At 44.7% G+C, this 15,107-nt stretch overlaps 1 protein-coding gene across 1 annotated transcript in view; it reads right to left on the bottom strand.

The window, feature by feature from the left end:
• LOC104340453 (cohesin subunit SA-2) overlaps positions 1-14,433 on the bottom strand; it is a 66,283-nt gene extending 51,850 nt beyond the window's left edge. Inside the window, exons 1-5 of the mRNA XM_086473919.1 lie at positions 14,257-14,433; positions 9,228-9,312; positions 8,445-8,591; positions 6,801-6,897; positions 5,724-5,800 (exon numbers count right to left, since the gene is read on the bottom strand). Of these exons, the coding sequence (XP_086330045.1) occupies positions 5,724-5,800; positions 6,801-6,897; positions 8,445-8,591; positions 9,228-9,312; positions 14,257-14,300 (450 nt within the window). The 5' untranslated portion in view covers positions 14,301-14,433. The remainder of the gene's footprint in view (positions 1-5,723; positions 5,801-6,800; positions 6,898-8,444; positions 8,592-9,227; positions 9,313-14,256) is intronic.
• Positions 14,434-15,107: the final 674 nt, after the last annotated feature.

The following is a 15,107-nucleotide window of genomic DNA, read 5'->3' as shown; positions in this document are numbered from 1 at the left end:
TGGTCTCAAACCTGATCTTCTCCTACAGTGGACAGTTCATCCTGCCAGTTCCCTGCCTTGGCCTTCTGTGTTTTGGGTAGTGCGGCTAGAGCATTTGCTGGTGAAGACAGAGGCAAAAAAGTCATTGAGTACCTCAGCCTTCTCCATACCCCAGGTAACCAGATAGCCAGTTTCCTTCCAGAGTCTTCCCTAGTCTTCCTTTTATCACTGACATACCTATAGAAGCTTTTCTTGTTGCCCTTGATGTCCCTGGCCAGATTTATGATTTTCAAGTCTAGATTAATGTTGTTACATTGAAGGAACAAAAGACGTATTAAGATTTGACCTCATCTGCACAGAAATGAGAAATTATATGTTAAATTGTATTACAAATTCTGTATTACTTAGGTGATTAGAAATCATAAGTTAAGTTGTATTATAAATTCTGTATTATGCTACTATATTGATTCTGGTTGTAGAAATCCTCTGCCATCCTAATCATAAATTCTATGCTACACTAATCATAATATCCTGTTAAGAAAATAAAGCTTTAATTTTAACTACAATCAGGGCTGTCATCATTCTGCCACAATAGCTAAAAGAATCTGCCTGTCCCCTCAGTGTCAGGTGACACCGTGTGCAGTCAGCTTTGTAGTATCTCCACAGATGGAGTCTCCACAACCTCTCTGGGCAACCTGTTCCACTGTTTGACCACCATCACAGTAAAAGTGTTTTCTTGAGTTCAGGTAAAATTTCATACATTTCTGTTTGTGCCCATTGGCCATTTTGGCTTGCCTTTGTGCTCAATGTCTCACTGGGCACCACTAAGCAGAGTCTGGCTTTCTCATTCTCATTCTGTCCCATTTATACGTGGATGAAAACCCTCTAAGGCACCTTCTTTCCGGACTGAACAGGCTCAACTCTCTCAGCCTCTCCTCATATGAAAGATTATTATCATCTTTGTGGCCCTTTGCTGGACTCAATCCAGTATATCCATCTCTTTCTTGTATTGGAAAGCTCAGAACTTGACTCAGCACTCCAGATGTGGCCTCACCAGTATGAGTAGAGAGGAAGGATCATCTCCCATGACCTGCTGGCAATGCTCTGCCTAATGCAGCCCAGGAGGCTGTTGGTCTTCTTTGCTGTGAGGGCACATTGCTGGCTCATGTTCACCTTGCCATCCATGAGGACACAGAGCTCCTACTCTGCAGGACTACCTTCCAGCCAGTCAGCCCCCAGTGTGTAGTACCGCACGGGGTTACTCCTCCCCAAATTCATGGGGTCTCCTGTTGTAGAACTACATGAGATTTCCCTCTGCCCAATTCTCCAGTCTGTTGAGGTCCCTCTGAACAGCAGAACAGCCATCTAGTCTAGCAGCTGCTCCTCCCAGTTTTGTATCATTTGCAAACTTGCCAAGAGTACACTCTGTCCTATCGTCCAGGTTGTTACTAAAGAAGTTAAGATTGGCCCAAATATCAAACCCTGGGGTACATCAGTAGTGACTAGTCATCAACTGGGCTTTGTGCCACTGATCACTACCCTGCTGGCCTTGTTTTTCAGCCAGTTTTCAGTCCACCTCACTGTCCACTAACTCACACTTCATCATCTTGTCTATGAGGATCATAGAATCACAGAATGGTTTGAGTTGGAAGGGACCTCAAAGAGCACCTAGTTCCACCCCCCCTGCCATGGCAGGGACACCACCGCTAAACCAGGTTGCTTGAGGCTCCATCCAACCTGGTCTTGAACACTGCCAGGAATGGAGCATCCACAACTTCCTTAGGCAACCTCTTCCAGCGTCTCACCACCCTCAAGGTGAAGGACTTCCTTGTACCTAGTCTAAACCTGCCCTCTCCCAGCTTCCAACCATTACCCCTTGTCCTATCACCACAGGCCCTTGTAAAAAGTCCCTCCCCAGCCTTCTTGTAGGCCCCCTTCAGGTACGGAAGGCCGCTGTAAGGTCTCCCCGGAGCCTTCTCTTCTCCAGGCTGAACAAGCCCAACTCTCTCAGCCTGTCCTCGTAGGAAAGGTGTTCCAACCCTCTGACCATCTTGGTAGCCCTCCTCTGGACTCACTCCAACAGCTCTATGTCTTTCTTGTGTTGGGGGCTCACAAGGGTGGAGTAGAGGGGAAGAATCGCCTCCCTCGAACTGATGGCCACACTGCTTTTGATGCAGCCCAGGATACAGTTGGCTTTCTGGGCTGCAAGCGCACACTGTTGGCTCATGTTCATCTTATCACCCACCAGCTCGCCCAAGTCCTTCTCCCCAGGGCTGCTCTCAATCCACTCATCCCCCAGCCTGTGTCTGTGCTTGGGATTGCCTCGACCCAGGTGCAGGACCTTGCACTTGGCCTTGCTGAACTTCATGAGGTTGGCCTTGGCCCACCTCTCCAGCCTGTCAAAGTCCCTCTGGATGGCAACCCTTCCCTCCAGCGTGTCGAGGGTGTTACAGGAGACAGTGTTAAGTCTTACTGAAGTCAAGATAAACAACATCTGCTGCTCCCTCCTCATCCACCAAGCTAGTCACTTTGTTATAGTAGGCTATCAGGCTGGTTAAGCGCAATTTCCCCTTTGTAAATCCATGCTGACTACTCCTGATCACCTTCTTGTCCTTCATGTGTTTGGATGTTACTTCCAGAATTTGGTGCTTCATCACTTTCACACAGATTGAAGTGAGGCTGACCAGCCTGAGTTCCTCAAATCCTCCTTCTTGCCCTTTCCTTTCTTTGAGTCCTCAGGAATCTCTCTCAGTTGCTACGACCTTTCAAAGATAACCAAAAGGGGCCTCACAATGATATCAGCCAGCTCCCTCAGCACTCCTGGGTACATTCTGTCAGACCACGTGGTCTTATGTACGTTCACTCCATTTAAGCATTCCCTAACCTGATCCTCCTCCACAGAGGGTAAGCAGTCATTGCTCCAGACCTTCCCTCTGGTCTCAGGGATCTGGTATTTCTGAAAGCCAGTCTTACCAGTGAAGACAGAGGCAAAAAAGAAATTGAGTATCTCGGACTTTTCTGTGTCCTTTATCACCAGGGCCTACACCCCATTTATTTGTTTTCCTTTGCTTCCACGCACAGCCTTTCCTTTTGCTTTATTAAACTGACTTTATCTCGATCCATGTGCCCGTTGTTATATTTTCTCTCCCCTGTCCAGCTGAGGAGATGAGTGATAGAGCAGCTTTGGTGGGCACCTCGTGTCTGGCCAGGGTCAACCCACCACAGTCCCTTCTAGCACCCAACACGAGGCACGAGGAAGTTGAGATAAGGATAGTATTTGGGAGAGATGACAGGCAAAACATGGACTGAACAACATTAGAGAGCAGAATGATCATGGGGAATTTATGTTGTTGTAATTCTGGTAAAGGAACAAGGGGAGGATTGTGTGTAAATTGTCCACTTTTGTTCAGTGTTGTGATGATGTTGTTTTGATTTTGGTGTAGGGAATTCTTTTTGTTAATATGAGTGAAGTTTGTGAAGATTGTGTGATGGATGTAGATCTTAATGATAATTCTTAAATGCTTGATTCACAGAGGTGAGGGGTGGAATGTAATGGGTTTGTGTGGCAAGGTTTTGGTAGCTGTGGGGGCTACAGGGGTGGCTTCTGTGAGAAGCTGCTAGAAGCTTTCCCTATGTCTGACAGAGCCAGTGCCAGCCAGTGGTAGCACCTCTGGGGTAACATGTTTAAGAAAGGGAAAAAAGTTACTGTGCAGCAGCAACTGCAGCAAGAGAGAGGAGTGAGAGTATGTGAGAGAAACAACTCTGCAGACACCAAGGTCAGTGAAGAAGGAGGGGGAGGAGGTGCTCCAGGCACTGGAGCAGCGATTCTCCTGCAGCCCGTGGTGAAGACCACGGTGAGGCAGGCTGTCCCCCTGCAGCCCATGGAGGTTAATGATGGAGCAGATATCTGCCTACACCCCACACTGGAGCAGTCTGTTCCTGAGGGACTGCATCCCATGGAAGGGACCCATGCTGAAGCAGTTCACCAAAAACTGCAGCCCATGGGAAGGACTCTCACACTGGAGAAGTTTGTGGAGAACTCATCTCTCTCATGAAAGGGACCCCACACTGGAGCAGGGGAAGAGTGTGAGAAGCCCTCCCCCTGCGGAGGAAGGAGCAGCAGAGACAATGTGTGATGAACTGACCGCAACCCCCATTCCCCATCCCCCTGTAGTGCTGGGGGGAGAAGGCAGAGAAATCAGGAACAAAGTCTGGGAAGAAGGGAGGGGTGGGGGGAAGGTCTATTTAAAATTTGGTTTTATTTCTCATTACCCTTCTCTGATTTGATTAGTAATAAATTAAGCTAATTCCCCCAAGCCGAGTCTGTTTCGCCCGGTAATTGCCGAGTGATCTCCCTGTCCTTATTTCAACCCACGAGCCTTTTCTCCCCTGTCCAGCTGAGGAGGGGGAGTGATGGAGCGGCTTTGTTGGCACCTGGCATCCTGCCAGGGTCAAGCCACCACACCGGTTTATCTAAAAACAGAAAAGAATTTCAGAATTTACAAATTCACAGGATTTAGAATTCAAGAAAAAAAAAAAAACAAAACCAAACAAACCAGAGACATGGAGTATCTAACACAGGCATTATCACTTCCATCAGTAAAATGGTTCACTACAGTAGCATGTCAAAATACTGCCCCAAAACCAAAGTTACTCTGTTTTTATAGCATGCAGGATACAACTTCTAAGGCAACTGTAGAACCTTCCTTCTTTGCCCACCAGGACATGTGAAAAGGTTACAGATCCCTGAAACGCATCCAGGCTGATGATAACAATAATCACATCTCTGTACCTTCCAGAGTGCCTACCCTATTGTGTGCTACTCAGGGCTAATTTAGCTGGGAAAGAAGTGCCAGATTACTAATTCATATGGCCAGACACATATCAGATCATTTCTGTCAAAAATTAGCCCAAGTGCCACTACACTTCTAAAATGAAGAAAACCATGTTGGCAAATTCAGCCTCCGTGGGAATTTCTACAGCAGCTGGTCTTTGAGAGATACTCAATTAAAGCAAGGCTGATGGCTGCTGCTTGACAAACCAATTCAGAGGTGGCAAATAGAGAAAAAAAGGCACGGAAGCAACTGTGAGAGCACTGCAGAAAATTTAATGTTGGCACAATTAGCCAAGGAGCAGTCAAAGAGAGAAGTGGTATTGTAAAGCTATATATTTTCCTTAACAATCCTCAAGAACTGAGATATTCGCTATTGTTTTGACAATTATCTAAAAATCAGAAATGCACTTTTCTTCTTTCATACGACATAATACAGTTATAAAACCCCATACTGTCAGTGAGACAGAAGGAAAAGATTCCAAAAATATCAGCTAAAAAAATACCTTTGAATTAGCTCATCAGTAATCCACAATAGTATTTTTAGAAGGAGCTATCAACCAAATACCAAAGGAACCGCTTACCTGCTGCAATGCCAGGTAATATTCACCTTTATAAAGTCACTATCAAAAGAACTCCTAAGAGGAAGCCAGATTCAGGAAGACTGCAGTTAGACAGCCCTAATAAAAGTCTGAAAATAAAAGTGACTTACAAAAAAAAAAAAAAATCCTCCTGCTGCTAAAATGGCTCATTACAACACCAAATTTCTCTTATGAAAAACAGGATTATTCTCCTAAATTAAGGAAACAGGACACAGCTCCTGATAAGCAGCAGGAACTCTGTCCAGGTTGGCTATTAGGGTAGAGCCTATTGTTTATACAAAAAAGGCATGCAAAGTCAAAGCTGCGCCTACCTCATCAAAGGTCTCTGTCATTTTTTGCATTACATCCTTCTTATGCAAACTTTGAAACATCTCTGCTGTTACCATGCCTAGAAAAGCAAAGTATTCTTTCAGCATGAAGAGTTACCAACAACTGTATTACATTAATCAAGCCCAAACCACAGCAAGGACTTCATTTTAAATTTAGAAACACCAAGAAACAAGGACTCTGTTTTATCTCTGTTTACACTGGTCCGGGTAGACACAGAAATTCACTTGTAGTAGAAAATACTGATGAAGCAAAACTGAAATTCACGTTAGAGAACTCTGCCCTGGGCTGTCTGGCATGCCTGTTTTCTCTGTCCGCTCATTTACTTCAAGGATTCACTAAAATTTTGCGTGCTGCCAGTCAAAGACCCAAAACATTTCCCATAAGAGAAGGCATATTAATCGAAGACCTGGAAAAAGTGTAAAAGGTACGTTCTAGCTGCTTAAATACACTCAGAAGTTTCAAACTGACAGAATAGTCTTCTTAAAACTCTTACTTGCCATCCTGAAGCATTTCGCTAGCAGACTGTCCCCAGAAGTCACTGTGTCTCAACATTTGTTACGAAACAGACAGCTTCACAACCCTCTGGTAAAAGTAACCGCAATGAGGCAAAAGATTGCTTTTCTAGCCACCAAAGCAGGGAGCTTAATTTGCTACTTGTTTATTTCCAAACAACAAAGATACTAGCAAAACAAAACATACTAGGAAATTACAAAGCAAATGTCAACTGAAACACTGGATTTTAATTAGAATGGTCATCAAAACCATCTTCCCTATGCAGGGATTCTGCAAAGCGATGTGACATGCCAGTTCAGAAACCTGACCTTGCAAACCGTGTTCAAATACAACTCTGAGAGTCGGTATGCTGTAAACACAGAGTCAAAGAATTTAACCAGCAACATTCTGTACTATTAGTCCTGCCCATCTGGAGTTTGTCTTAACGGAACAGCCCAGATTGCAAGTACATGATTTACTGGAGAGAAAAATTCCATTTCAGAAAGCACACTTCAGACTACTCTCACCCACAGATAATCGAAAGGGCTACTAAGAGGGTAAATTACCTTGACAGCCTGAGCACTGAATGAAGAAGTTGATCAGATCTAGAAGCGCCACATTCCTGTCTTGTTTATAAGCTTCAACCCAGTCATCTACTACAGACTAAAACAGATTAAAGAAACTCATTAGTCAGGAAATAAACACAGCATGCTGCACTCCACTGAGGACATCCATAATAAAGACATGAACTAACACTGTTCCATCTCCATTAAATTACAAAAATGAGACTAAAATCCACACCATTTTGTCCCATTTGTACTACTAAATGCAAGAGACTCCTTCTGGGGCAAAATGAAATCTTGAACTGCTCATTCACAAGTTCTGCTTTAGGCAATGTTGTCATTCACAGATGCTTTGCTCCCTGTTAACAGGGAAAATAACCACAGCTTTAATAAATTTAATATACAAAAACAAAACGTTGTGGTCATCCTGATTTCTTGCCGGCACTAAGGTAACAGTTTCATTGAACAAGGAAACAAGGAAAAAAAACAAAAAAACAAAAAACCAAACAACCAACACAAACCCCCCCCACATTTAACATCTGCACCATCTAATAATTAATTTTAAATTCATACTAGCAATTGTCCCTGGGAGTTCCCTTCTTCTTCTCTAGCACAGGGTTTGCACAGAAGGCTGAAACAGTTACTACACTTAAGCTAAAAAAACCCTCCAAGTTTCACTTTTACGGCAGTACAGGCTACAGCCTGTATGTGACACAGGCCTGCTGGGACAAGCCATCCAGGCTTCAACCCACCTGTAGTGCCACACAGGTCTAATGAATTCTAGCAGCAGCAGCCTGGACTGAAGCTGCTGCTTTTCCAAGCCGTTCACATCACGCTTCGCACAGCAGAAGCTGAGCTCTTCAGGCAGCTCTACTGAAGTTAACACAACTGTAGCACGGCAGAAGTCCATCCACACAAACATCTCAGAAAAACTAAGGTCTCGTATCCAAAATATAAATGTACTTTTCACGTGTGCACACACACGCTTTTCTTACACAAGCTACACACTGGAGACATATAAATATTTGAGGTTCCAGATTTTAACCCTTCATACACATACACAAGCATAATATACACACATGCTCAGAGAGTATGTGGAGGTGGGCTTCTTCACACCGCAGAAAGTCGCTAACTATATAGATGGCTATTATGCAAACTGCTGTCAAACTGTATTGGAATGGAGGTAAAATGAAAATACCAAAAGGCAAGCTCCCAGAAGAAAAACGGCCTGATTTTCAGAATCTTGAACAACCAACATGAAAAATACCAAAACGCAAGCTCCCAAAACAAAAATGGCCTGATTTTCAGAATCGTGAACAACCAACATTTTCTACTTATGAACCTTTTCTGTATTTTTTCAAACTGTTCTCTTTTCATGTGTTCAGACATCGCCTTAGGAAGACTGGTTTAGGTACATATTTCCTTCCTCTTTTTAAACATCTGACAGCTACTTTTTCACTAATTTCTGGAAGATGCATTCTTTTCAAGAGCCATGCTCATGACAGTTTTCCAATGAAACATGTTTATTCCCCACCTATGCCAAAACAGAATAAAATTTCAGCGCTCCAGAGCATAAATAACTGAAACGACCACTGTTTATCCATCTTCCCTCCACCAACTCCTCTCAGAATTCAGAGCTAGAAATACCTGCATGGCCCGCTTCCCCATGCTAACCACTTCAAACAACGTAACTGCCTCAACCACTTCTCCATTCTGCAGCTGGCTCACTCTTTTGCTACTCGAAGAATTTCTCCTTATGTTCTCACAGTGTTCTCGGACCTTCCGCTTCTCTCTCTGAAACGAGTCAAGCAAAGAAAGTATGTGAGAAAACACAACACCGAACAGCCAGTCACGGATACACGAACGATCCCCTAACGGCAAGTTTCTTTTACACTCATTGTAATGACTTCCCCAGGGTGCTAACTTTTAAGCTTCAAGGACACTGATAAAGCCTTATCAAACACGACCGACTAGAAGGGGATGAAAGAAAGGATTTACTGGTTTGAATTTTTTCTCAACACTGAGTCGTAACCATAGGAAGGTGTAACAGTAAAGAAGCTTCTGAACAGTCGCGCACTACCCAGACGGCATTTTTCAGCAGCAGCTGTAATTTGAAGAACAGACAGCAAGCAGAGTATAGCTCTTCTACACCTTTTCGCTCACAGAGTAAACACACAACCTGAAAACTAACATCAGCTGCACACCATGCACAGCTAAGGAAAAACATACACTGAAATGAACGGACTGTTCAAAAGCCAGCATTGGGGCCGTGATGCAACAGGATTTCGGGGTCAAGCTGTACCCGGTGGCTAGACTTTTAGATGTATAGTATCGTGATTGTTTTATGCAATACTCAATTTTGTAACATATGAATGAGACAGAAAATTAATTCTGTAATTGAAAAAAAGAAAACCAAGAAAAGCAACTTACTGGTGTTTTCAGGTTGCCATTTCTCACACAGCTGCCGTTCTGCACAGCAGACTCAGGCACAGTCTCATCATGGACAGCATTCTCTCTGAAGCGCAACAAACACGTTGAAGAGGTTAGTAGTCAGAACACAGCACTACACACTTCAGCACAGAAGAAAATAAAGGCATATATATGTATTTTAATATTTTTAATGAATCATTTGGAAGTTATGTAATTTTCTTACTAGAAACCAAACAGCTAACTTTAAAAGTACAACAGAAATTTGGGGCTGTTTTCAAACTACTGGCTTTCCTGTAAGATATACGGATAATTAGAAAAACAGCAAAACTACCAAAGATATCAGGGAAGTAGAAAGTAAGTAAAGGAAACAGAAAGCTGATGTTGACTTAAGGCAGCCTTGGTTGCCTTAAGAGCTTTGCACCATGAATCAATAACATGAGTATGCATTTACTTCGTGGGTGCCCTAAACAAAACAGGGTAACAACATTTGATGGGTCTACAATTTAAAATGAAAGGAAGAAATTGATTCAATTTGTCTATAAAACATGCTGAAGAAAAAAAAGGCACATAAGAAATTTCATTTGCAGGTCATTGTTAATATGACGGAGGAATAACTTTATAAATAAAGATGCACCTTCTGGGAGATCTGAAGCCATACATTTATCTGCAATGAGATCATGCCACTTTTCATCACTCCCAATGCTAAAATATGCTTTGCCAAAGGTCATGTTTGGGCAGACGAGCTGGATCCCACTTGTGCAGCAGGTCCAGTACTGGTAGCTGGCTGCTATGGCCTCCTTTTAAACTACGGTGGCCAGGACGTGAAGCCAGTTGACTTGTACTATGAGAAGGCATAAAAAAAGGTAAATATGAGAGTGTACAGTTACTTTCATTTTCGTGAGACTGCTGCAACAAGAAAGTGTACTAACATGAGTGACCACTTTACAAAGGAAAAACCAGTGCATTACACTGTCAGATATAGTCAACTCTCCAAAATCCCGTGTTGGAGAACCCAGATGGAGAATTAGCTGTGCTATGGATGCAGAGCCAGCTTGACCCCAGCTGGGTTTATCAATGCCAGATAAGCACTGTTGTTGCTGTTCTTCTTCTTCCCAAGACTGTTTCAGTCAGACACTCCCACTGCATAGCAAATCCTGAGGCTGAATAGCATCAAGTGCAGGACCAAGGACCCTGTGCTATTTCATTAGTGAGAGAGGACAGCAGTTTTCAACTAAACACATCTCCATTTCCTTTTTGAATCTGTTGGGGCAGTTCACCTTAAGCGATGTGGAATTAGGCTTCCAAAGACTCCCAAAGAAATTCTATATAAGCACAAAATTCTATAAAAATATACCAAATTGCTAAATAAAATCTTACAAATGCTGAACTTCCCTACAGAGAAAAGTCCCATGAAAGTTACATTCAATGAACGCCTTGTCATAGAAAAGTTCAAAGTGCGCCACAGTGTTTGACAAGTGGAAGCCAAGAAAATAATCCAGGATAAACCAATCCTTATATCAGTTGCCTGAACTTCTGTATGTTATAGGAAAGAGAGGGATGAACTATAGTTCACAACCAAGTCAGCATGCTACAAGTAACAGTTTGCAGAAGTTTGCAAATGTTGATTTGTAGTTAACGAGCCACAGAGATTAAGTATCTCAAGCACCTCCAGAGAATTCCTAGTCGAAAAGAACAAGCAGCAAGAGATAGCAACATGTACCGCTTTTCTGGTGCCAGTTAGCTCTTCCCAGATCCTTCTACAGACCGCAAATAAACAAAAAGAATCCAAACGTGTTTGTCAAGGAGCTGCTTCTCCTATGTGATTAAATCCTTTCACTCCTGATTTCAAAGCAGAATGTATCATCATGGGGCTGGACTAACACGTCCTTACTTGCACTGCTTCACTAGAACTGCCACTCAGATGCCAGACAACATCACAGTAACATGTGTTACCTGTTTCCGCGTTATACCTCAACATAACGCTCACCACACTCTCAAACAATCCCCCTGAATTGTTTGCATGTACTATTCAGCAACTTACTCCATCCCATAATGAAAATAAATGCATTTAATTTGGTTACTGCAACTATAATTGAGTCCAAGTTTAATTAAAATATCCAAATAATGAAAAAAACAAAACTGCTGCAGGACAGTTCTGTGAAGTACTTATCTGATCACATACTACTTTTAATATCTCACACATATCTTTCCCACGAACATCCTGAAGGACGGCACTACAGACGGTACCTGCTGTCCCTGTGCCACTTACACTATCAGTTTATGCCAGGCAAAACGTACCCGGAGCAAAAGGGGCTCAACAAAGCAAGAGAATGCCGGGTACACGGAACAGCGCGCCTACTGAAGCGCAGCAAAACCTGCAAAACAAGACCACTGACCTCCAGCTTCCTCGCGTTGGGCTAACAGCGCCAAGTTAAAAACCAAGTAAAATACCATCTCTGTGACAAAAGCAGTTAGAGTTACTTTTACACAAATCTTCACTACACATCTGTCTTAAACACTCAACAAATGTAACAAAGCACTAAATACTAACACTGAAAAGCCATTTAGTTTCTGAATTGTTTCGGTTATTACCGCACCACAGCACACAGTGATGCCACAGGAAGCACTGTGCTACAACAGACAACCTACAGAAAAGCAGAAATTTTTTAAATCCAGAGTCTATCAATACTCATATTTCTCCTTTCTCTTTTTTTTTCCTTCCTCCTTTTAATTCTGATGTTTCCTGTAAAGTTACTCATAAGGCAGGTACTTGAACATTTGCAGGAATTAGACCAGGGCCTAGAAACTGAACCCCATGAAACTACTTAAAAATTAAATGAGATATTTTAATGGAGTTTCTATTTGCACAACAAAGTTTCTGTTGAAGAAACTGTACAAAGAATTAAGACATCCTTTTATCTTCTTGAGCAAAACAGGGACCACTCTATCTAGTTGAGGATGACGTGTGACCACTTCTGCACTGATCCTTACACACAACTTCATTTAACATCTTTTCAACTATATAAGTGAAATAGTAGGTTTGGCAAATTTTGAACTTGTCCTGTTAGCCTACACCATACTGAGCATTTTTGCATACCTAAATTCACTGCCTCATGCACTCGTAAGAAACAGTTCTCAGCCATTTACTTTGTTGCCATCAGCCATCAGTAAGAAAGCACAGGCAGAATTTCATTCCTATCTCATCCTGATTTCCACGTTTATGCCCTGTTATATATGGCTCAAAGATTCAGTTTTACCTCGCTTTACTGACGTGGTATGGTCCTTTCACTAGCACCTCAAGTATTACTGATGAGATAAAAACCCTTGAAGTAGGAAGGATGCAAAGTCCTTCATCTAGTCCTCAAACACAACACTACTGTGAGAATTTTTGAATTCAGTTCTTTTATCTTAATAAACATTTGGAGCAGACGTAGTGACTCACACTTAAAAAGAAAGCCAGCACTTTAACAAAGACATAACATGTTCCTTTAGCTTAAGGATAGCTCAAATTGTTCCTTAAAGGAACAATTAATCTATGTTACTGGGAGAATCCTACCTGCAGATTTTTAAAATTACGAATTTCAATACAAATGCTTAATCTTTTAGAAGCAACATAAGAAGCTCAGCTAAACAACTGCCAGGTGCCTTCCTGGAAGTGATCGTGCCCCTGTAGTCGGCACTGGTAAAGCCACACCTCAAATACCACATGCAGTGTTGGGCCCCTCACTACCAGAAGGACATTGAGGTGCTGGAGCGTGTCCAGAGAAGGGCAACGAAGCTGGTGAAGGGTTTGGGGAACAGGTCTTGTGAGGAGCAGCTGAGGGAACTGGGGCTGTTTAGTCTGGAGGAGGCTGAGGGGAGACCTTATCGCTCTCTACAACTACCTGAAAGGAGGTTGTAGTGAGGTGGGGGTCGGTCTCTTCTCCCAAGTTACAAGCGACAGGACAAGAGGAAATGGCCTCAAGTTGTGCCAGGGGAGGTTTAGATTGGACATTAGGAAAAATTTCTTTACAGAAAGAGTGGTCAGCCATTGGAACAGGCTGCCCAGGGAAGTAGTGGAGTCACCATTCCTGGAGGTGTTCCAAAAACGTGCAGATGTGGCACTTCAGGGCATGGTTTAGTGGGCATGGTGGTGTTAGGTCAATGACTGGACTTGATGATCTTAGAGGTCTATTCCAACCTAATGATTCTATGATTCCTGGCACTTCTGAAACTAAGAGGCTGGCTTCCGATAAACATACTGGAAAGGGCCTATGGGAAGCTGTATTAATGGTCATCATGGACCATGAGGCATACGTCTCTCAGCTTTCATTAGAGTTTAACGAAGCAAAAGACCTGGAGCAGATTTGGTCAGAAGGTGACAGGATCAGCAAAGGTTGGGCTGCGACGAAACATGGTGGACATCTAAGCAGCTTCACGCTTTGAAACGAAACAAGATATACCCAAATCTTTTAACTTCACAAATTTCTTATTTATATCTGCTCTTTCTACTTCCAAATACCATTCTCTAAACAATGACCTGAATACATTTGGTTTGTAGATCATTTTAACTGACAACTGAAAACATACAGTGTGAAAGGAAGAAGAGCTGTTGTATCCACAATAAAAACAGCTCTAGAGAAGCAACGCCCCCCGCAATGCCTACAGGGAGACCACAGGTCGCTTAGCACTCTTCCCCTTCAGCATCCCCAAATTCACCACTGAAGTGAACACGTGCGGCGACTTACAAATATGCCCACTACTTTTTTTTCAAAGTAGGTTCCTTTGCACTGTAGTGAATAAGGCACAGAGAAGTTTGGAGGGCCGAGGTCCCTGTCAACCAGCACACACCACTATGTTAAGAAGACGCTAAACAATATGCAAAAAGGGAATAAACCGGAGACATCAGTGCCAAGACACAGTGCATAGCAAATCCCTTTTTTTCCCTCCCCTCCCACAAAAATGACACGCTGCAGACTGCCCCGATACCCGCAGGGCACAAATGGAAGGGCCAGCGCCCTAACTGACCCACAAACGCCAGAGGCCTTACCTGTGGCTGGGCAGGTTGCCGGCTGCGTTGGGCTCGGCTATCATTTCCGCCACATTATCTCAGCAGCGCAGACAGGCAGCTGACGCGATCGGCTCCGCTTTTGAGGAAAACTTCGCCAAGACCGGTACCGTTAAAGATTCAACAAAGCTTTGGCTCTTGCGGGGGAAACCGCGGCCAAAAAACTGCCAAGCGAAGGACACAAAAAGCGGGTTAATTCTCGGCAGCTCCCTCAAAACGAAGTCACAAAGCCGCCCCCCCCCCCCCCCCCCCCCGCGGAAAGGGAAGCAGCTTCCCGGCAGAAATCAACCCGAAGAGGCCGATGCAGAGGAGGGGCCGCGGTACCTGGCAGCAGCCCCGCGGGGGCAGCGCCTCGACAGCCGCCCGGGGCCGCCCGGCCCCCGCTCCCCCTCAGGCACAGCCCCGCGTCCCGCACAGGCGGGGCCCGGGCGGCGCCGGCAGCGGCGGGAGGGAAGAAGCGCGACCGTGCGCGCGCGCGCCGCGCGGGGCCCGGCACTCACCTGCCCCGGGGCCGCGCTCCCCAGGCCCGAGCGCGCGCCGGGACCGCCCCCTCCCTCCCGGCCGCTCCCACCTCCCCGCCCTGCGGCGGCCCCAGCCCCGGTTCCGGTCCAGCGTCAATCACGGCCGTCCCTGGGCACGACGCGGCCTATCAGAGCTGGGGATCGCTGTCACGTGCCCCCCGCCCCCCCACCGCACGGCGGGCGGGGCGGGTGGCGCAGTTTTGCCGTGCGCCGCTGCCGCGGGGCTTCCGTAGCGGCCGGGGCGGGGGCGGAAAGACGCGGCCCCTCACGGCCCCTCCCCGCTGACTTACCCGGGGGAGGGGGTGGCGGGCC

The sequence above is a fragment of the Leptosomus discolor genome, chromosome 1 (genome assembly GCF_034619465.1).
Source record: "Leptosomus discolor isolate bLepDis1 chromosome 1, bLepDis1.hap2, whole genome shotgun sequence".
Taxonomy (NCBI): domain Eukaryota; kingdom Metazoa; phylum Chordata; class Aves; order Leptosomiformes; family Leptosomidae; genus Leptosomus; species Leptosomus discolor.
The sequence above is the reverse complement of the archived record's forward strand: the minus strand, read 5'-3'. Positions and strand labels throughout refer to the sequence as shown.